Source organism: Myxine glutinosa, chromosome 4 (assembly GCF_964187855.1).
Source record: "Myxine glutinosa chromosome 4, kmMyxGlut1.1, whole genome shotgun sequence".
Classification (NCBI taxonomy): domain Eukaryota; kingdom Metazoa; phylum Chordata; class Myxini; order Myxiniformes; family Myxinidae; genus Myxine; species Myxine glutinosa.
This window is the reverse complement of record NC_136264.1, coordinates 13,781,051-13,803,703: the sequence shown is the minus strand read 5'-3', so window position 1 is coordinate 13,803,703 and position 22,653 is coordinate 13,781,051. Positions and strand designations below refer to the sequence as shown.

Genomic DNA, 22,653 nt, shown 5'->3' with positions numbered 1-22,653 from the left:
TTGTGTTTGTGTCCTTCCCCCTCTCTCCCCATCTTGTCTACCGCTCCCGATGTTATTTGTTTTATGTGTCTGTTTGTCTTTCTGTGTGATTAATGTTCGCTCTTTCACGAGCCTCGATCTTGTATACAAAAAAAAAAGAAAAAAAAAAAAGACATGGCTATTGTTAATGTCATAAATGAGAATGATTTGAAATATGCAATAATTGTGGTATTTTCTGAACTTCGTTTTTTTAAAAGACATTTTATTTTCTTATGTTTGGAGTAAGCCAAGCCAGCAGGTTCTTTATCCTTTTCATTACTTGCCAAATATTTGCTCAGAATAATGAACAAGGTACAGTCACGTAAAAAGTAAGTACACCCCATGTAAAGTTTTGACTTTTTCAACATATTTCAACATACAGCTATTTGATCTTCAATTCAACAATATTGGTAGATAAAGGTGATATAATATAACAAATATCATGAAACATTTACATTTTGTAGTCCATTGGATAATTTAAATAAGCATAAATGCAAATTTCGCATGTGGAAAAAGTAAGTACACCCCATGAAATGTTTTTAAATCTTTTTAACATATGTGGACATATCAATATTTGATCTTCATTTAAACAGTATCTACAGATAAAGGTGATCTAATTGAACAAAAAACAATGACAAATTGACTTTGCAATAATTTATTCAACAAAAAATTGTTGCACAGCATGCACAATTGCATGCACAGCTCGTTTCAAATCCCCCCACAACATCTCGATGGGATTTAGATCCGGGCTTTGACTTGGCCATTCCAGAACCCTCCATTTCTTTATTTTCAGCCATTCCTCGGTGGATTTTACTGGTATGTTTAGGGTCATTGTCATGTTGCAAGGTCCACCTTCGGTTGAACTTCAACTTTCCGACAGATGGCCTCACATTATCCTCAAGCACCCTCTGGTACAATGAAGAATTCATAGTGGATTCTATGATGGTGAGCTGCCCAGGCCCTGATGCAGCAAAGCTCCCCCAAACCATAATATTTCCACCACCATGCTTTACAGTTGGTATCAGGTTCTTGTGGTCAAATGCTGTCTTTGGTTTTCGCCAAACATGTCTTCTGGTACTGTGGCCAAATAGCTCTACCGTTGACTCATCTGTCCAGAGCACATTGTTCCAGAAGTGCTCGTCTTTGCCGAGGTGTTCATTGGCAAACTTTAGTCTTGCCCTGTTGTTCTTTCTGGACAGCAAAGGTTTCCTCCTGGCACACCTCCCATGTCAATTGTGCAGCCTCTTTCTAATGGTAGACTCGTGCACTTTGACATCAACAGTGGCAAGAGCTACCTGTCGGTCCCGTGATGACATTCTGGGGTTCTGAGAGACTTCTTTCAGCATCTTGCGGTCTGCTCTCGGGCTGAACTTGCTGGGGTGGCCTGGCCTGAACAAGCTGACAGTTGTTTGGAATCTTCTCCACTTGAAGATGATCTTCCGGACAATCGAATGATTGATTTCAAATTGTTTGGAGATCTTTTTAAATCCCTTCCCAGACTCGTAGGCATCTATAACCTTCTTTCTGAAGGCCTCAGAGAGCTCTTTTGATCTAGGCATGGTGACGCCGCACACATCAACAACAAAGAGCAAACCAAACTAAATGTCTGATGTTTAAATAAGACAGGTTCCTCCAAGATCCTCTCTAACGATGGTCGAATCATTTGCACCTGAGCTGGTGCACCTGATTCTAATTTTAGGTTTGTTTTTTTTTTTTTTTGTATATAAGATCGAGGCTCGTGAAAGAGCGAACATTAATCACACAGAAAGACAAACCGACACATAAAACATATAACATCGGGAGCAGTAGACTAGATGGGGAGAGAGGGGGAAGGACACAAACACAACATTTGAGAGCAGGGACCGAGAGACATGGAGACTTTTTTTTTCTTTTTTCTTTTAATACAAGATCGAGGCTCGTGAAAGAGCGAACATTAATCACACAGAAAGACAAACCGACACATAAAACATATAACATCGGGAGCGGTAGACAAGATGGGGAGAGACGGGGAAGGACACAAACACAACATTTGAGAGCAGGGACCGAGAGACATGGAGACATCGAGAGATCTGTGGGAGGGAGAGTGCTTGGGGGGGGAGGCAAGGGAAGGGGTGGGGGTGGGAGAGGTATAAAACATATGGACACTGCCAGGACTTCCTGGAAAGAAGTTGGAATTTCAAACAAGGTGGATCTGGGGTGAATTAGCGGTGGTAGAAAAGATCAAGGTTTTGGATGGGGGAAGATAAGAGATGGTGGTGAACAGCTGTTTTAAAGACCTGGAGGGAGGAGTGGGATTGAAGGGAGTGTGGGAGTTTGTTCCAGAGGCGGGAGAAAAGAGGAATGAAAGAGTGAAGGTGAGCAGAGAGCCGAGATTTCGGCAGTTTAACCATCAGAGGGTTGCTGGCAGATTTTGTGCGACCTGTAGGAATATTTGGGGGACAGAGCACAGAGAGAGCTGGGGGAGCAAGGCCGGAGAGGAGTCGGTAGAAGACAGAAAGACCACCTACCTGCCTGCGGTGAGTGAGTGAAAGGCCCTCAGAGATAGCTTCATCGCGGGAGATTCCAATGATTCTGAAAGCTTTGGTTTCAACAGCGTGAAGCCGAGCTAGGTGTGAGGCAGGAGCACCGGCCCATAGGGGAGAACAGTATTCCATTGAGCTGCGGATGAAAGCCTTGTATGTGGTGAGGAGCTCAGGTGTGCCTAGGAAGGACTTCGCACGACGGAGGATGCCCAGTCGGTGACTGGCTTTGGAGGCCAGCTTGGAAATGTGGTTTTCCCAAGAAAGATCATGGCAGATAGTGAGACCCAAAAGCTTGAGCGACAGAACTTCTTGGAGAGGATTGTTGAGAAAGTAGATGCGAGGGTTGTCCAGTCGATCTTTTCGGAGAGACATAGTAAGAGTGTGAGATTTGTCAGGATTGAAAGACATGTTCCACTTGTTTGACCAGTCTGTGATTTTGCCCAGGTCTTCAGAGAGTGAGGAGGCTGCAGACTGCCGATCTGAGGGAAGAGGAATGGAGCGGCAGAGAGTGGAGTCATCAGCAAAGAGACAGAGAGGATTTTCCAGAGAGTCGGAGAGATCATTGATAAAGACCAGAAAAAGCACAGGGCCCAGAACACTGCCTTGGGGAACTCCAGCCTGAACAGGAAGGGGAGATGAGAGAAATCCATTCAGGGCCACACGTTGACTATGACCAGAGAGGAAGTCCGCAAGCCATGCATGGAGATTTCCATGTATATACCATAGGAGGAGAGTTTGGTGAGCAGAGCTGGGTGCCAGACCGTATCGAAGGCACATGATATGTCAAGGGAGACAGCTCTGATTTCCTGTTTGGCATTGAGGAACTCCATCCATTGTTGAGACAGCAGAAGCAGCATGTCCAGAGTAGAGTGACCTGGTCTGAAACCAAATTGATGATCAGAGATCAAGCCATTGGAGAAGAGGAAAGATTTCATATCCGAAGCAATGATGGATTCCATGACTTTGCTGATAATTGGGAGCAGGCTGATTGGTCTGTAGTTGCAAGGATCTGTTTTTGCACCTTTTTGTGTGAAGCGGTAATGTTTGCTGATTTCCAGGATGCTGGCAGATGACCTTGAGCAAAAGAGAGGGTGAAAAGAACAGAGAGAGGGTGAGATAGAGCAGTAGAGCAGGCTTTTAGGACCCGTGGGCTGATGCCGTCTGATCCAGTTGCAGAATCAGAGTCGAGGTTGGACAAAAACTCCACCTTGTCAGGAGAGAAGGACACAGAGTCCAGGAGCAGTTGGGTTCGACTGGGAAAGGTGGGAACAGAGAGAGATGGGTTTGGGAGTAAAGATTTTGAGGCAAACACAGAGTTGAGGCATTCGGCTATGTCGCGTGCGATGTCAACTGTGTAGCCATTTGAGGTAAGGGAGGGGATGGAGGGGGAACAAACACCAGAAACGGATTTGACCAGACGCCACCAGGATTTGGAGGAAGGAGACAGGTTTGAGAATTCATTCTTGAGTGTGGAGAGATAGTGCTTCCTGGCACTCCTGAGGGTAGCCACACACTTGTTCCGAGCTTGGTGGAAGGAACTGAGATTGCCTTCAGTTGGATTAGCCCTTCCAAGAGGCAAAGGCAAGTTGTTTCAGGGCAACTGCCTCACCACAAGATTCAGTGTAGCATGGACGAGAGGAAGGGTAAGACAACTGAAGACGAGATGGGATAAATCTGTGCATGAGAGAGAGCAGTTTGCTTTGGAAGAATTCCCAGGAAGAATTGATGTCAGAGGCAGTGGAGCTGGGAGACCAATCCAGACGATTGATGGCTGCTTGAAGACCGTCCCAGTCGGCCTGAGTGAAATGCCAGACTCGTCGACGCTGAGGAGGCTCTCTGAGAATGGTCAGAGAGATGTCCACTTTGACAAGCACATGATCACAAGAACCGATTGGAGCAGAAGAAGAGCAGCAGACATTAGCAGGGAAGTTTGTCATAACCAAGTCTGGAAGAGAAGATACTCCATTGGCTGAGATCCCGGTCGGGAAATTGACAGATTGTGTCAATCCCAGTGAGTCACAGAAGTCCTTTGCTGAGGTGCCATGACTGGTGAGAGAGGAACCCACACCCAACCAGCTGGCATGATGACAGTTGAAGTCACCACATATGAGGAAGAGAGAGTTGGGATGAGTGGATAGAAGTTGGTCCATGTTGTCAGACAGTGAAATGTAAATGGAGTCATCACTGTTTGGAGGACGGTACAGAACACATATGAACAAAAGGTGGGAGCGGAGAGGAAGCCGTAGCCAGAGGTACTCCTGGGGGTGAGGAGGAGAGGGGGCAGTGCAAGGCGAGTGAGGAAGAGAGTTTTTGATAAAGATAGCCACCCCACCACCAGGACGAGGCTCAGGTCTATCATACCGGAGGAGGGAGTAACCAGGAAGAGATATTAAGGAATCAGAGACATCTTGAAGGAGGAAAGTCTCTGTTAAGCAGATCAAGTCTGGATTGTCAGAAGCAACCTGTATGGAGAGATCAGTCAGGTTTGAGCGAAGGCCCCGGATGTTTGAGGTCCATACCGTTAATGAAGAGAGAGGGGAGCATCGGGTACAGGACAGGGGAGGGGAGGAGTAGGGTAAGATGAAGGATGAGAGGGGGAGATAGGGAGAGCAGTTGATAGTGTGTCAGAGATTACAGAAGAGTTACAAGAAAGGGAAGGATGAGGAGAATGAAAGGTTTGATGGTGAAGGGATGAGGCACAGTGAGGGGTTGTTTGAGGGAGGGGCAGAGGAAAGTAGAAGGTTGGGGGGGGGGGGTGGAGGTATGAGATAGAAGGGAGACGAAGTGGGGAGGAGGCAGCTTTGAGGAGGAGGGGGGAGGAGGGAGAATTGGAGAGGAATGGTATGGGGGGAGATTTGAATGGGAGGGGTTGGGAGGGAGTTTGGAAGGGGAGGAGTGAGGGGGGAGTTTAGGAGGGGAGGGGCAAGGGGGGAGTTTAGGAGTGGAGGGGCAAGGGGGGAGTTTAGGAGTGTCGGGGCAAGGGGGGGGATTTGGAGGGGAGGGGTGAGGGGGGAGTTTAGGAGGGGAAGGGCAAGGGGGGAGTTCAGGAGTGGAGGGGCAAGGGGGGAGTTTAGGAGTGTAGGTGCAAGGGGGGGGGGGATTTGGAGGGGAGGGGCAAGAGGGGAGTTTAGAAAGTGGATGATTAATGAAAGACGAACATTGATAACAAATTGGGTTTGTTGTGATTTTCAAGTTAGCAATCCGATTCAGAACGATGGAGGAGGGGTGGAATGAATGTGAATTTAGACCATGTAGTGAGGGAGACGTATAAGAGATTGAATTTCTTTTTTTTGATGTGGAATGAGTTGGAGAGGAAATTGAAAAAAGCCTTTTAAATAGGAAGAAAAACAGCATGTTGTAATATACCACTGAATAAAACACTGAAGGGGAAAGTTTAAACATATTTAAATAATATTTAAACAGAACTGTGAACAATCTTATATGCACAAAATACCAGCGGGGGGAGGGCCGAGAGGGACCACCACGAGTCACGTGAACAGGGCAGAAGGTGGATGGCAAGGAGATAATGGGGGCGGGGCGAACAGCACACCTGGACAGAAAGTACAGGATGAAACAACAGCACACGTGGAGAAAGGAAAATAAATGTTTTTTTGTTTTTTTTGTTCTTTTGTTGTTTTTTTGGGGGGGGGGGGGGTGGAGATTTAAAACATTAGACAAAGAGTATTATGTTTGGGGTAGAAGGGGAAAAACTAAGAGCCAAGCAAAACACGATGTAGGGGACTTCAGTTAACAAACCCCCGACGGGGGTACAAGGCCGCACACGCGGAGCAGAACACGATTAATTAATTACGAGATACAGAAAATTCAAACCAAAACTAACTATAAACAAACAATAACGCATGGACGATAAAATAACGAGTTGAAATTTGACAAACACACGAATGAAAAAATAACCACTTTGGATGCCCGGAGAGAACCAAGCCTCAAGGTCGGAAGCTTCAACAACTAGGCCGCGTGGCACGAAATACTCGACTATTTTATACAGGTTTGAAAGGTATTTTTTTTTATACAGGTATTTGAAGTAGTGATAAATGTCGGGGTGTACTTACTTTTTCCACATGCGAAATTTGCATTTATGTTTATTTAAATTATACAATGGACTACAAAATGTATTAAAAAAAACAAACAAAATAAAAAACCTTTAGAGGCCATTTTTCCCTGCAAAGCGGGGGTTGGCCTTTTTCGGGCACCGTGGTTGTTGTTTTAGTTGGTCCCCCTTTTGAAGCAATGTTTTACGGCCGGATGCCCTTCCTGCCGCCAACCCTTTTTGTCGCCTTTTACGACAACCAGGGAATTACCAGTGAACTGGTACTCAATTAGCCGACCTCGGAAGGATGACAGACTGAGTCAACCCCCCTGGCGTTAATTCAGCGATCGACCAGGATTCGAACCCAGGATCCTAGGATCCTCAGCTGGCACCCTAGCCACTAGCCCAACACCAGGCTATTCGACTACAAAATGTAAATGTTTCATGATATTTGTTATATTATATCACCTTTATCTATCAATATTGTTGAAATGAAGATCAAATAGCTGTATGTTGAAATATGTTGAAAAAGTCAAAACTTTACATGGGATGTACTTACTTTTTCACGTGACTGTATATTCTGATATTAATGGTAAGCATACCTGGTGTTAAGAAATATAAAAAATGGGGTCCAGAACACGGTCTTATGTCACTCTAGCCTTGACAGGGAGAGGGGATGGGAGGATTCTGTTGAGAGCGACATGTTTGCTACAAGAGTAAAGGAAGTCAGTAAGCCAAGTGTGACCTGTCTTCAATGTGTTGGCAACCGATAAGATGGCACAGGCCACATTCGCACCTGCAGAGATTTGAGTTTGGTGAAGAGGGACCAGCAGCAAGAGGGTATTACCCAGGAGATTGTGGTTCTCCCGGCAATTTGGAAAGCAAAGAACCCTCCGCTGCTGTCTCTCTCAGAGGCTTCGCTGCACCAGCATTACTTCCCCTTCTTGCCTTTGAGAGGGGCCGGGTTCGCCCAACAGCCTCTGGATTAGCCATCCATTTATATCAGGATGCGCACAATCACCCTCCTGGGGAGGATTAAGCTGACCTGAACATCAAATCTGCTGTATCTCCGTCGATGCGGCAATATGTGATAATTGTGCCCTGTACCCAACCACCCCCTCCAACCCCTGTCATCGAAGCTCTCATGCTACCCGTCTGCCCTGTCAACCTGAGAGAGAATCCCAAGTTGATACTGGTTTCCTTTTCCACGATTGTATTGTTCCACTCTCGTTGCGGAGTTTAAAGGGACAACTATTTGGATTACCCTCCCAGGCCTATTGGTTAATTGAGTTCTAGTTGAAAGCTATGATCCGGGTGGAGGTTGCAGCAATTGTCCTCGCTGTTCATTAACTGCGGAATATTACAGTTTGAAATATCAGAACGTTGTAATTTTTAATAAGCAATTGCTGAGCCATTTTGCATTTCCTATTTATGGAAATTCATGTGTTGTTTAATTAGTTAACAACAGGCCTTGAACCTTTCTTTCTTCTAGCTGTTTAAAGGTTGGACATTGTGAAAATTCTTGAACAGAAAGTTAATGGTTTGGAGGGGAGGCAATGCCTTTCAATGTCATATGAACATTTAAGACCAAGGAGAATTGGTAATGAAGGGAATGGCACTGCCAATGAAGGGGGGTAGGGGGAGAGGCGGAGGGGGCGTTTCTAGGGAGTTTTTGGTGGGACCAAAGGAGAAAGTGGAGCTGGGCATTGGGATCGTCCTGGAAATCAAATGGAGAGTGAGGCGGCACATTTGCATGAACACACACTCGCACCACTGACCTGCGCACACATATTATAAAGACTTAATTTGGCTGTGCTGCATTTTATGAGGGATTATGCTGTTCATCACCACTTGGGACCTTGTACGTGCTTCCTATTTTGCTTGGAGAGCCAGCCGTGAGCCATCATCGCTGTGCGAGGAATCGAGGAGGATTCGGACTGTTCATTAGTGGATGAACAGCCTCGGAGGGCTCAAAGGAAAAGAAAAAAAAAACACCTTTAGAGGCCATTTTTCCCCGCAAAGCGGGGGTTGGCCTTTTTCGGGAACCGTGGTTGTTGTTTTTCCGTCCCCTTTTTGAAGCAATGTTTTACGGCCGGATGCCCTTCCTGACGCCAACCCTTTTTGCCGCCTTTAACGACAAACAGGGAATTACCAGTGAACTGGTACTCAATTTGCCGACCTCGGAAGGATGACAGGCTGAGTCAATCCCTCTGGCGTTAATTCAGCGATCGACCGGGATTCGAACCCAGGATCCTTGGATCCTAAGCCGGCACCCTAGCCGCTAGCCCAACACCAGGGAAAAGCCCGGAGGGCTCAAGGGAGAGCCACAATATCTGGAAATACAAAATATTAAACCACTTTGGGCAATCATATCGCAGCAAAAAACAAAGATGGATTTAGTGGGTTAAGACTGTAAGCATTGGGCCACCTTAGTCATGGATACTGCGTCGTAGTGGTGACCCATCCAGGATCGTGCCCAATGGCCTAGAAACTGCTTCGGCAGCCCTATGCATAAACACAATGCAAAAACGAGTGGTCAGTCATGGATAAAAACAAGGGCAAAAGCAAGTGAGTGACATATATTGGATTGTAGGGGCTGTGCTCCCACGTCAATCGGAAGAATGGACGCGACAAAAAGCTGGAATTCGTCCGAGTTTCTTTATTGTCACAAAACAACTCGGGTACTCTGAAAAGCCCGTTTATTGGGCAGCAATATATATACACACATTATCCCGGAGCGTTTGCCCGGGAAAGGCGAGAGGGGGCGTGGCCGGGCGTCCTGGCCGCGGCCTGGCAAGTCGAGGGCAGGCATGCCCGGGCATGCCCGGGCGTCCCAGACACGGCCTGGCAAGTCGAGAGCGGGCATGGCTGGGTGTGCCCGGGCATGCCCGGGCGTCCCGGCCGAGGCCTGGCAAGTTGAGCGCGGGCCTGCCCGGGCATCCTGTACGAGCCCGGCATGGTGATCGCTCCGCGTCCTTGGTAGGTGCAAGGCGATTGTGTAAACCCAGCGGTAGCCGCTACACACGTCCCCCCAGAATCGACTTGCACCGGCAGGGTCAATTTGAGGGGGGTCCTGATGACCCGGCCGAAGCGACCTCTGGTGGGTCGTGGGGGGGGGTCCGGTGTGGTGGTGGGTGGTCGAGTGGGGGGCACCGTGGACTGGGGGCGGCCTCGCCGTGGCGGAAGGGCCAACCGTGGCGGTTTTTCGATGTCCACGTGCGCCGGCTCGAGGCGGTCCACCGCAATCCGGTCCGACCTGCCGCCGATGTCGATGACGAACGACTTGTCGTCCCGTTGCAGGACCTGGAAGGGCCCATCGTACGGCGGCCAGAGTGGCCCCCGATGTGCGTCATGACGCACAAAAACGTACTCCGCTGTGTGAAGCGCTGGGGGGGACGTAGGACTGGGGGTCACCGTGGTGGGATGTTGGCACGGGGGCAAACCGTCGGGCGGCCTCCTGGAGGTCCGAGCACTGGTGAGCTGCGGACCAGGGACTGGTAGCGTCGGGCACGAATTCGCCCGGGACGCGTAGCGCCTGGCCGTAGACAAGCTCGGTGGTGGACGCCCGGAGGTCCTCCTTGGGCGCCGTGCGGAGGCCCAAAAGGACCCATGGCAGCCGGTCGGCCCAACCGCCGTGTTGAAGGCCGGCCATGAGCGCGGCCTTCATGGAGCGGTGGAATCGCTCGCACAACCCGTTGGCTTGGGGGTGGTAGGCCGTAGTACGGTGGAGCTTGACCCCCAGGTTGCGGGCGACCGCTCCCCACAGCTCGGAGGTGAACTGCGGTCCGCGGTCTGACGAGATGTCCGCCGGTGCGCCGAAGCGGGCGACCCAGGTGGCGATGAAAGCCTGCGCCACGTCGGCGGTGGTGGTGGAGATGAGGGGAACGGCCTCCGGCCACCTGGTGGTCCTGTCCACCATGGTGAGCAGGTGTGTGAACCCCCGTGATGGGGGGAGGGGGCCAACCAGATCCACGTTGACGTGGTCGAAACGTCGTTCGGGCACGGTGAAAGGTGCCAGCGGGGCCTGGGTGTGTCGGTGGACCTTGGCCTGTTGGCAGGCCGTGCAGGTGTTGGTCCAATCGCGGACGTCCCGTCGAAGGCCGTGCCAGACGAATCGCGCCGACACCAGCTTCTGGGAAGCTTTCCGGCCCGGGTGGGAAAGGCCGTGGAGGGAGGCGAAGATGCGGCGTTGCCAGGTAACGGGCACGATGGGGCGAGGCTGGCCTTGGGAGACGTCGCAGAGCAGGACAGTGTACGCGAAGGGGATGTCGGCCAGGCGGAGGCCCGTGTCCGCCGCCCGGAGGGCTTGCACCGTGGTGTCGGTGGTTTGGTCCGCCGCCGTAAGCGCGAAGACCACGCCGAGGTGGACCGCATTCGCGCTGGCCCGAGAAAGACAGTCGGCCACGGCGTTGTTTTTGCCGGCGACGTGCCGGATGTCCGTGGTAAACTCCGACACGGCAGAGAGGTGGCGCTGTTGGCGGGCCGACCACGGCTCCGTGACCTTGGCCATTGCGTAAACCAACGGCTTGTGGTCGACGAACGCCGTGAAGGGTCGGCCCTCCAGGAGGTGGCGGAAATGGTGAACGGCCAGGTGTAGCCCGAGGAGCTCACGGTCAAACGTGCTGTATTTGAGCTCGTTCGGCCGGAGCTGCCGGCTGAAAAAAGCGAGTGGCTGCCAAACCCCGTTCACCCATTGCTCATGTACGGCGCCCACCGCGTAGTCGGAGGCATCCGTGGTGAGGGCGACGGGAGCGTTGAGCACCGGGTGAGCGAGCAGTGTTGCGTCAGCGAGGGCCCGCTTTGAGCTTTGGAAGGCCGCGTCCATTGCTGCGGACCAGACGATGTCATGCTTGCCAGGGCGAGGCGTACCGGGCTAAGCAGCTGACGGAGGAACAGCTCCTGGAACAGGAATGCCGGAGAGTGCTCGCCGAGCAGCGAAAGCATGTAGTCCATTCGCTCGGACGGGCGCGTGTCGCCGAGCTCGGGCAGGTCGAGCAGGCGCCGTGCGCGTTCCGCCGATGGGAGGGCGAAAGCTTCGAGGAGGAGCTTTTTAATCGCGCCGTATTTGTCAACGGCTGGCGGGCTCTCGAGGAGGCTCAGGGCGCGGGCCGCGGTGGCTGAACCGAGCGCTGCTACCACATGGTGGAAGCGGGTGTCGTCGGCCGTGATGCCTCCCAGGGCGAACAGGGAGTCCGCCTGGGCGAACCAAACCGCCGCGTGAGCCTCCCAGAAGGTAGGCAGTTTAAGGGCAACTGCCATGTCCATGTCGGTAGGTCACCAATGTAGGGGCTGTGCTCCCACGTCAATCGGAAGAATGGACGCGACAAAAAGCTGGAATTCGTCCGAGTTTCTTTATTGTCACAAAACAACTCGGGTACTCTGAAAAGCCCGTTTATCGGGCAGCAATATATATACACACATTATCCCGGAGCGTTTGCCCGGGAAAGGCGAGAGGGGGCGTGGCCGGGCGTCCTGGCCGCAGCCTGGCAAGTCGAGGGCGGGCATGCCCGGGCATGCCCGGGCGTCCCGGCCGAGGCCTGGCAAGTTGAGCGCGGGCCTGCCCGGGCGTCCTGTACGAGCCTGGCATGGTGATCGCTCCGCGTCCTTGGTAGGTGCAAGGCGATTGTGTAAACACAGCGGTAGCCGCTACAGGATTACTTGTTCATGTTGCTGGAAGTTTTCTTCCTTCCACATTCAACATAACCTGTGCCAGCAATCTGGGGAAGAAAATCTGTGATACCAGGCTGAACAGTTCACGCTTTGTATCCCACTGGTAGGCCGGATCTGGATCCGGACCTGAACCAAAATCGAATCAACTTGTTCTTCTCACCTAACTAACTCATCCACCTAGTTTTGTCCGAATCGGTCCTTAGCGTTTTGAGATATCCTGCTCACAGACAGACAAACAGACAGGCGTGAAAACATAACTGCCGTCCACCGTAAGTAAAAATAAAAACAAAGAAAAAAAAACAACAACAAAAAAAAACATTTACAGGCCATTTTTCCCCGCAAAGCGGGGGTTGGCCTTTTTCGGGGACCGTGGTTGTTGTTGTTTTTTTGGTCCCCTTTTTGAACCAATGTTTTACGGCCGGATGCCCTTCCTGCCACCAACCCTTTTTGTCGCCTTTTACGACAAGCAAGGAATTACCAGTGAACTGGTACTCAATTAGCCGACCTCGGAAGGATGACAGGCTGAGTCAACGCCCCTGGCGTTAATTCAGCGATCGACCGGGATTCGAACCCAGGATCCTAGGATCCCAAGCCGGCACCCTAGCCGCTAGCCCAACACCAGGCTTTACACCGTAAGTATCAGAAGTAAAAAGTTGCTTTTACAGCCTAAATGTCCACAAGGCGATTTGATAAAGGATTTTGATTTTTTTTTTTGAGGAGTTACGAGTTGATAATAACCAGGGGATGGAGACCTATGGTAGTCGGCTGTTTACATCATGCGTTGGTAAATATGCAAACTTTCATCTCGTGCTCACAGTTTGTCTGCAAGGAATAATTATTGATTTACTCGACATCTGCTCCAAAGCTTTTCTTGTTATACAAAACTTGTATTTGTTGTTATACTTTACATTTGGCAAAGCAAATTGAGCAGACTGGGTAAATTAATGATACAGAAGAAGAAGAAGAGGAGGAAGAAGAAGAAGCAATTTGTTCTGTGTATGTATTGTGTGCTTCAGTTCCACATTGTACTCATTATTGTTACAATAATTTTATCACTGTTCTCTTTCTCTTTTCTCACCTGTATCAATAGTTCCGATGTTGTGGTGCCGACGACTTCAGAGACTGGGCAGTGAATGAATATCACAACTGTTCCTCACCTGGCCAGGCTGCGTGTGGAGTTCCCTTCTCTTGTTGCAATGTAGCACAGGTACACCTAGGTGTAGGTGTGTGTGTGCGTGTGTGTGTGTGTGTGTGTGTGTGTGTGTGTGTGTGTGTGTGTGTGTGTGTGTGTGTGTGTTGAGATGAGACACCCTTATTGTCGTGTGTCACTGGGAAGCAAATGCCGCAAATGCCACACAAGCCATTGCTCTGGGCATCCTAGCCAGCAGGAAATGCCTCCCACCTTAACCTGTCTGTGTTTCACACAACATTTTTGGGAGCAGCAAGGAAATTGAAGTTTAACAAGAGAAAAATGACCACAGTGTGGTCACCAGCTGCGACATGTAGAATCATGAGGATATCCGTTGCAATATGCGCTACCAAATTCGACTAGTCATGAAATTATACGCATGCACGAACGTCTTTTTGTCTTTCAGTTCTGGTCTTGTCCTTTGTTTTGCGACACAACATGCTTCATCAACTGATTACATATAATGTATGGACGTGAATGTTATTTCTGTTAATGTTAATGAGAAGATGAACAAGTGGAAGGAATGTATGGAGACAAAAGGTCTGAAGGTGAATATCCTAAAAACGAAGGTGATGGCAAGTGATAAAGCATGTGGTGAGGTGGAAAAAAACTGGGAAGTGGCCATGTGCTGTGTGCAGGAAGGGTGTCGGAGTGAACTCCATTCAATGTACAATGTGCGCTGAGTGGGTTCATCAAAAATGCAGTGGTCTGAGAGGGTCATTAACCAGTGTGGCAGCTACATTCAAGTGTAAGGTGTGCACAGAGGGAGCTGCAGATGGAGGAAATGTTGAGTTGGATCTTGGAGACGGCATGAAGCTGGAAAGTGTGAAAACATTTTGCTACCTCGGAGACATGCTGAATGGAGAAGGTGGATCAGACTCGGCAACGGTTGCTAGAGTGAGATGTGCATGGAAGAAGTTTCGGGAACTGAGTAGCATGCTGACGAGGAGGGGAGTGTCGTTGAAGCTGAAGGGAAAGGTGTATGCTGCATGTGTGAGAAGTGTTGTGATTTATGGGAGCGAGGCATGGGTAATGAACGTAGAGCAGCAACGAAGGCTGGAAAGGGTGGAAATGTGAATGGTTCGGTGGATGTGTGGAGTATCGTTGAAAGAGAGGAAGACGAATGATGAATTGCGAAAGATGATGGGAATAGAGCCTGTGATTGATGCTGTGAAGAGGAACAGGTTGAGATGGTTTGGTCATGTGTTGAGGAAGGATGAAAGTGACTGGTTGAGAAGAGTGATGGAAATGAAGGTAGAAGGACGTAGAGGATGGGGAAGACCGAGAAAGACTTGGCTAAAGGTGGTGGAAGAAGAAATGCGGGCAAGGGGGTTAACAAGTGGAAATGCAGAAAATAGGGTAAAATGGAGAAGATTGTCATGGGGCCCGCAAGGCTAATCTTCGCTCTAGCAGGGAAAATGGCCTTAAAATGCCTGTTGTCGTTTGTTGTATACTGCTCTTATTTGTGGGACGTTCTGTGTCTTTCACACTAACTAAAGCTGGAAGTTTCTTTTTAACTGGAATATCTTATTTCCTGGCTACAATTCCTAATCCTTGTCTAATGTTCTTGTAACTGTGTAATGGATGAATACATAGGGTGTGTGAATGGCAACCAGCCCTATTTGTCAGAAGCTTTGCAGCAAGTACTGGTATGGCACACATGGGTTCACAGTCACCATTCCATTGGAAAGGAGCATTTTGATATTGGACGACAGGAAACTGCTTGTCAGCTCATAGTCCTTGAGCCAGACCAAAAGTAATGCTCCGGCGGGGGGAGTAATTCTCATTATGATTTTCCATTAGACCAATGTCTCAAGTGTCAGAAAAGGTGTGATGGACATCTGAGAACGGTAGCTTAGTGCCCGGATGGACGCCATCTTTGAAACCACCCAGCTCGAAAATGCCCATTTGGTGGGGTACATTGTTGCACGTGTATCTGGACTTCTATACTAGCTATCGATGTGCGGTTGACGACTAAATATACGTCCGATGTGTACCGTCTAAATAAAAAATAATATGAAGCATTTTGTTTTAGATTAATTATTATAAAAATCAATTATCGAAAAAAAATCATATATTTTTCAATATTTTATTATTAGACTTGTACTTTTTTTAGTGAAACAACACTGGTATGATTTTCCAAATTATGCATTGTGCTACACCGTTTATCTGTCTATAAAAATAACTCAAAAACTAAAACATATCATCCACCACGAGTTTACAACAAATAAATGTAAAGAGGCATAAAATGACTTAGGCCGCCGCTGGCATTATCTATTCTGACGATAACGCAAGTTAGGAATGTCGTACGGAGAGGATTTTAACACCATACGATATCTAATAAGCAGGCGGAAATTGTTACATAGGAAATCTGCACTTTGGTGGCCATCTTGGATTTCAAAATGGCCGCCAATTATATTAATTATTCATTACTAGAGTTTGGAAAGACGTATGGAGCTGATTTTAACACCATACGATGTATATTCCTAATAAGCAAGCGGAGGTATCATTGAACATGTCATGTTTTAGTCAAATAACACCGGTATGATCTTCCAAATTATACATTTTGCTAAACCGTTTATCTGTCTATAAAGATTTTCAGGCAATTTGGCCTGCATTATAATAGAGAACAACATATGCTATACAATATACAGTGCACACAAAGTTAATCATCAGAGTCGCCATCAGAGTCATTGGCATCCTGAGCCACGATAGCATCATCCTGCACCATGTTGGAGCATCCCTGCAGCTTACACACAACAGTGCACTTCAACCCATTCAGTATGCAGGAGCAATCTGACGGTCGACACGTCCTTCTGCATATGCATGAGATGAGATTCAAGACGACATCTGGAGCTGGTAGACCCGCCATCCATCGGATTGTGAGCGAACCGCCATCATCGAGTTCCCAACCATGTCCTGCTGATGGTGTTGGGACGTCTGGTAGGTTTTCAAGGCTGCGTCGCCAGATAGCCGCCTGATAGTTGGCCCTAAGCGTATGCTGCATCAAGGAGTCTTCACAAGGCGGCAATTGTCCAGATTCGATCTGGCCCTTCTTTGCACAGAACATGTGATAACGGAGCGAATTAACACCGACGATCTTTGTGTTCTTGGCGTACAGCTGACACGTGAAGGCCTGAATGCTATTGAAGACGTCTGTTGGTACATTCCACGAAGATCCCAGATCTGTGAATGCTTGAAGATACAGCTCATTCGCTTGCACAAGCTTCAAAGCCTTTATCTTTCCTTGGCTAGCCAGAGCACTCACAGTGTCACACCCGCTCCATGCATGAAGCCCTGGCAATGCACTGCAAACTCCAGACCCCAATACCGCAGCCAACTTTCCAACGTCGATCATTCTGACTCGAACCTTTGTTCCTCGTCTGATGAAGAGCTGACTATCGATGGTTCTGCTGAGATGAAGACTGATGATCAGAACGTCGGTGTCATCTGCCACTAAGATGATCGTCTTGTAGTGGGTAGCGGCGTGCTTTGCGTGGAGAAACATACGCGTGTCTGCTTCCTCGTGGCTACATTCGAGTGCTTGCACCAACTTCCACCTATCGCGGGTCAGTACCAGACATTTTTCACCACAGGTGACATACAGTGTTCTGTTGCCTAGCTTTTCGCGATTTGTTTCATGTTTCCACGACTCCGCCAGAAATTGAAATGCCTGTACAACTCGGGGCATGTTTCGTGGAGTTGCGTCATCTGTGCATAGTACACTGGTAGATATCTAGCATAGTTCACCTTGTTCATTGCGAAACACCAAGGGATCACTCTTCTGACACAAGCCAAGTGAAGCATCCAGTCGCCTTCTCTATCCGCACGAATCAACCCCAGCAGGGTCTCTACCATATCAATATACATCATCCAGAAGCGAGCCAGGTCTCCATGTTTGGTTCGCAGAAAATGTAGGTATTTCGCGAACATGTCAAAGCTCTGTACACATGAATCATCATCGAGAGCAGCAGCGAGAGTCTCGTGGCAAACATCCTCCTTGATGCTGCGAATTTTGAGGTCAGTGCTTCGAATCTGGGGTTCCTTGTCAGGATGATTGCTTTCTATCCACACCTGGAAGCCCTTCCAAATGATGCGCATTAGTGCCTCGTACATCAACTTGTGGAGTCGCACAGCACGGTTGTATTGCTTGCCTTCCAGAACCCTGTTGATGGAACCTTCAGCGATTACTCCTGACTCAACAGCTACATCCCGAAGGCCTGCATCTCCAAACATTTTCCCAATGCTCGACATGAAGTTACAGATGGTATGGAAGTTCCCCATCATGAGCACGATTCTTCCATATCGATCGACATCTTTCCATGCTATTTCGGTCGCCTTAGCAAATAGTGCCTGGTCTAGCACCACCGGTATACGCTCAAGCTGAAGTGATGACATGATGTTCAGAGCTTCTCTGAGGATTTCTTGCACTGTTGCCATATCTGTGGCAGGCGCGTTTATAGTCGGCAGGTAGCCAACTACATCTTCCGTCACCTGAACACGATCTCTAGTCATGATGTTGAAACCAGTCCACGAACTGATTGTCTGGTCGCATGGTTCCAGCATGCGAGTCATAATCCATACGTGATTTCGGCGCTGCGCAAGGGATGTTGCGCCTGCAAGAGTGTCAGAAAGATCTGCAGGCTTGATTGCAGGTGGGCCCTCTCGTTTCCCACCGCTGTATATTGGAACTAAATCGCTGGATGACGGGATAGATCGCTTCTTATCTGCTTTGGATACTGCCGATGGAGGTTGGGGCGGCAAACACGACTGCGACTTCGGTTGGACGATGATACCGTTGACGCGATGCGATGTTCCGCCACCACTCAGCGATTCCTCTAGCCTGTCGATGTTATCGAATGCTAATACAGTCGGGACCGAAGGGTGCACATGTGACGGAAGTGGTACTGTATCTTTCTCCACACTTGCTAATTTGTCTATGCATAGCGCTGTCTCGATTTCTTCCAGAACTGTGTACGAACATCCGTGCCCGAGTCGATTCAATATTCTGATGACCTCTGTATTACCGGTGAGCGTTTTCATGACCCACGGAAGTAGGACATGCTTCGATGTTCTGATGGTACCCCGGTGTACAGCATTGATGATATATTGAGCCATCGACCATACCAGTGTGTCGGCACGCGCAGAGCTACCCCCACTCCCGCAAATCAAAGTATGCAGAAATACACGAAGAGAATCTGGTATCTTCACGTAATCTGAAGTGAGTTCTGCTGGCTGAGGCGGCCAACGTTCATTGTAATGAGCATCTTTGATCTGGTGTCGCAGTGAAGTAGCTGCACGCACAATGTTACTTTCACCGTCCGTTCGTTCAAATGCTTTCACTTCTGCTTTCAGGTTTACGCACTCTGCAGCAATCTCTCACTTTGTCAGATTATCGGGCATCAAGTATACACGGTGTTTCACATTGAAGAAGATGAGCGATTCTCCAAACTCTCTTTGTAATGTGCGCTGCAGATTCTTCTTGATGGAGTCACGAACATCAACTGAAAATGTATCTGAAGACAGGATATCTGTTGCAACATCAACTATTGGAACAATCCTCGGGTTCAAGAACAAGTCAGTGCGAATGAAATTGAATATACATCATATCATTTCTTTTTTCTCGATATTATCTTCAATGTCAGTTTCTACTTGAGGTTTTTGGGGCCGTGTGTAGTTTCTATAGCAGGAGAAGTGGTAGTGAGCCTCAGCTGCAACCATATCTCGTGTAGTCAATGCCAAAACTCTCTCATCATTGCGAGCTGTCGCAGCATCTCTTATTGTCTTATCTGCTCGAAGTTCAACAGCCAAGACAACTGTTTCACGGGTACGACTGCCTTTTATGAATTTTGAAGCACGCTGGCAAAAAATGCATTTATCATCGTAGACCGTTGAAGTTGATCCTGTCTCTTCCCGTGATGATCGCCGTCGCACCGCATCGCCAGTATCAACTGAAGAACTTCTAGCTGCATTGGTCAAAGTAGCTAGGTGGTTTTTGTGAGTGAAGTCTGATCTACAAGCCCTATGGTATAATATTGGAATATTAGGAAGTTCAACTGCGCCTTCTTGGACTAGCTTTAGAATTGGATAAAAGTTTCTAACTGCGGCTGCGTCACACAATGTCTTCCAAGAACTGTTGCCCGCTGCCTTGCTTAGTTCAGAGAGTGGCGACTTCTTGCTGCACAGGATGCACGTTCCGGACTCAGGTTCAATCTTCGCCCGTTTCGCCTCGACACCGGCCATCTCAGCTGAAAGAACAAAAAGACTGACGTTAGATTACTCCGATATCCGAAAAGCTCGCCAGCTTACATAGACATACTCATCCAAGTCAGTGAACATGTTAGATGGCGCCACAATACAACTCTATAATAGAGTTGTATGTGGCGCCATCTAACATGTTCATATTTAGTTCTTAAGCCACCCACCCCCCCCCCCCCCCCTCAGAAATTAATCAGGTCACCGCAACAAATCTCAGACTGAGATATAGAATATAGAATATAGATATAGAATAGACTGACGTCACTTTCGGCACTGGGTTCTGTGGGTTGATTATCGGCGGGAAATTCCAACTGACATAGTTTCGGTTTGTGGAAAGTGCACGCCTTTTCATATATTTTTTGTGTAAACTCGTGGTGGATGATATGTTTTAGTTTTTGAGTTATTTTTATAGACAGATAAACGGTGTAGCACAATGCATAATTTGGAAAATCATACCAGTGTTGTTTCACTAAAAAAAGTACAAGTCTAATAATAAAATATTGAAAAATATATGATTTTTTTTCGATAATTGATTTTTATAATAATTAATCTAAAACAAAATGCTTCATATTATTTTTTATTTAGACGGTACACATCGGACGTATATTTAGTCGTCAACCGCACATCGATAGCTAGTATAGAAGTCCAGATACACGTGCAACAATGTACCCCACCAAATGGGCATTTTCGAGCTGGGTGGTTTCAAAGATGGCGTCCATCCGGGCACTAAGCTACCGTTCTCAGATGTCCATCACACCTTTTCTGACACTTGAGACATTGGTCTAATGGAAAATCATAATGAGAATTACTCCCCCCGCCGGAGCATTCACTTCAAAATATGGCCGGTTGGCTCAAGGACTATCAATCTTGGGGGGAAATCCACTCCATGCTGATGAAGACCAGTGAGCCATGAATGTGTCCGCTGATTGATTCCTTCCCAAGGGGAGTGCTGGCCTCGTCACAAAAAGCTTTGTTTGCTGAATGTTGTAGAGTAGCAGCGTAGCAGCTGACACTGCTCTTAGTAGTGTGCAGTTCTGTGTCTTTCAATGTCTATATATATTTCCCTTTTGGAATCAAATGACTCGGCCCACCTCCACCAAATTATGCATTGGTGCTTGGGGTACCCAGGGTCTTTCTCTCTCTCTCTCTCTCTCTCTCTGATGGACCATACTCTTCACAGGGCATCCTTACCATGGGATATATGCTGGGTGGTTTGCCATCGCATTCCCAGCAGTAGTTAGGGCAGGAATATGGAATTTGGTCATGGAACCGGCGGTAGCTCACGTACTCTTCACAAAGGACACCATGGGGTCTTTAACGTCCACTAACTAATACCGGGAGATGGGGCACCTGTTTAACGGCCTGTGCTTGCGTAGCACCAGGATGATAGTTCATAGTTGGGTTAGGATTCAAACCCAGACTAGATGGCTTCAAGGTGAGTGTGGGTACCTCTAAGCCATTAACCCAGGGTCAGATAATGGGCATTACATAAATCCCCCTTGTCCCCCCCCCCCCCCCCTCTCCATGAGTATGGGGACACGACTTGTGATTTTCATCTGTACACGTGGAATAGTGTAAGTCGCATAACCACCAACCCTTGCCAGAAGGAGGGGGTATTGCGGCGTGGGAAACGATGCCGATTCTGAAAACAAATCCTCTCACTCTTGGAGTATGACTAGATATGGAAACGCGCAAAATATGCACAAACTAGTATAAAAGCCCATCAAATATGACGGGTTGGAACAGTTTATTCGACGGTGAAGCCTCGTGAGCATGCCAAAGTCTGAATCCTCGGCCTAGAGTCAGGTGTGCTTTTATCTTTTTTATTTATTAGACATCATACAGATGTAAATGAACATGCGTTTTACTCTGCGCATGTTACACATCACGTGCAGCGAATTTCACCTCCCTGCGCCTTGTATTTATTATTTTTAAAAACGCTTCTGTACACCGCCCTTGAGGCTCGGTTTGCAAGCCACCGTCTACAATTCCAATAGTAGAGACATAATTACTCGATTACCTCTGCCACCGAAAGTGGATTGAGGTTATGTTTTCACCCCTATCTGTCTGTTTGTTACTTGCCGGAAAAGATTCCGGCAAGTATGTTGATCTGTTCGTTTGTCTGTCTGTTTGTCTGTTTGTCTGTCTGTCTGTTTGCAGCACTGCGTCTACACCGTTGCACGGAGAATCGCCAAACTTTGCACACATATTGGTCTTGCCCTGGAATAGACTGTGCCCAAATGATGACGTCATTGGTCACGTGGTTCGGCCGCCATCTTGGAAAAACCGAAAATTTTTGCACCTCGATATCTCAAAGTGCTGACAGAAAAAATTGAGACATGGCTCATTGTAAAGAACTCTCCATGGGGAATAAAATATGTTAATGATGACGTCATCAGTCACGTGGTTCGGCCGCCATCTTGGAAAAACCGAAAATTTTTGCACCTCCATATCTCCGAAAGTCCTGAACAGAAAAAATTGAGACATGGCTCATTGTAAAGAACTCTCCATGGGGAATAAAATATGTTAATGATGACGTCATCAGTCACGTGGTTCGGCCGCCATCTTGGAAAAACCGAAAAACTTTGCACATCCATATCTCTGAATGTACTGAATAGAAAAAATTGAGACATGGCTCATTGCAAAGAACTCTCCATGGAGAATACAATATGTTAATGATGACGTCATCGGTCACGTGATTCGGCCGCCATCTTGGAAAATCCGAAAAACTATGCACCTCCATATCTCCGAAAGTGCTGAATAGAAAAAATTGAGACATGGCCCATTGTAAAGAACTCTCCATGGGGAATAAAATATGTTAATGATGTCATCAGTCACGTGGTTCGGCCGCCATCTTGGAAAAACCGAAAAACTCTGCACCTCCACATCTCCAAAAGTCCTGAATAGAAAAAATTGAGGTATGGCTCATTGTAAACAACTCTCCACGT

General features: G+C 48.0%; 1 protein-coding gene across 3 annotated transcripts in view; it reads left to right on the top strand.

Moving 5' to 3' along the window:
• LOC137424448 (tetraspanin-15-like) overlaps nt 1-22,653 on the top strand; it is a 242,881-nt gene that overhangs the window by 142,837 nt on the left and 77,391 nt on the right. For 2 of the 3 annotated variants that reach the window (XM_068111919.2, XM_068111916.2), the window contains one exon: nt 13,349-13,465. The exons of the other annotated variant lie outside the window; for it this stretch is intronic. In XM_068111919.2, the coding sequence (XP_067968020.1) occupies nt 13,349-13,465 (117 nt within the window). The remainder of the gene's footprint in view (nt 1-13,348; nt 13,466-22,653) is intronic. 3 annotated transcript variants of the gene reach the window in all.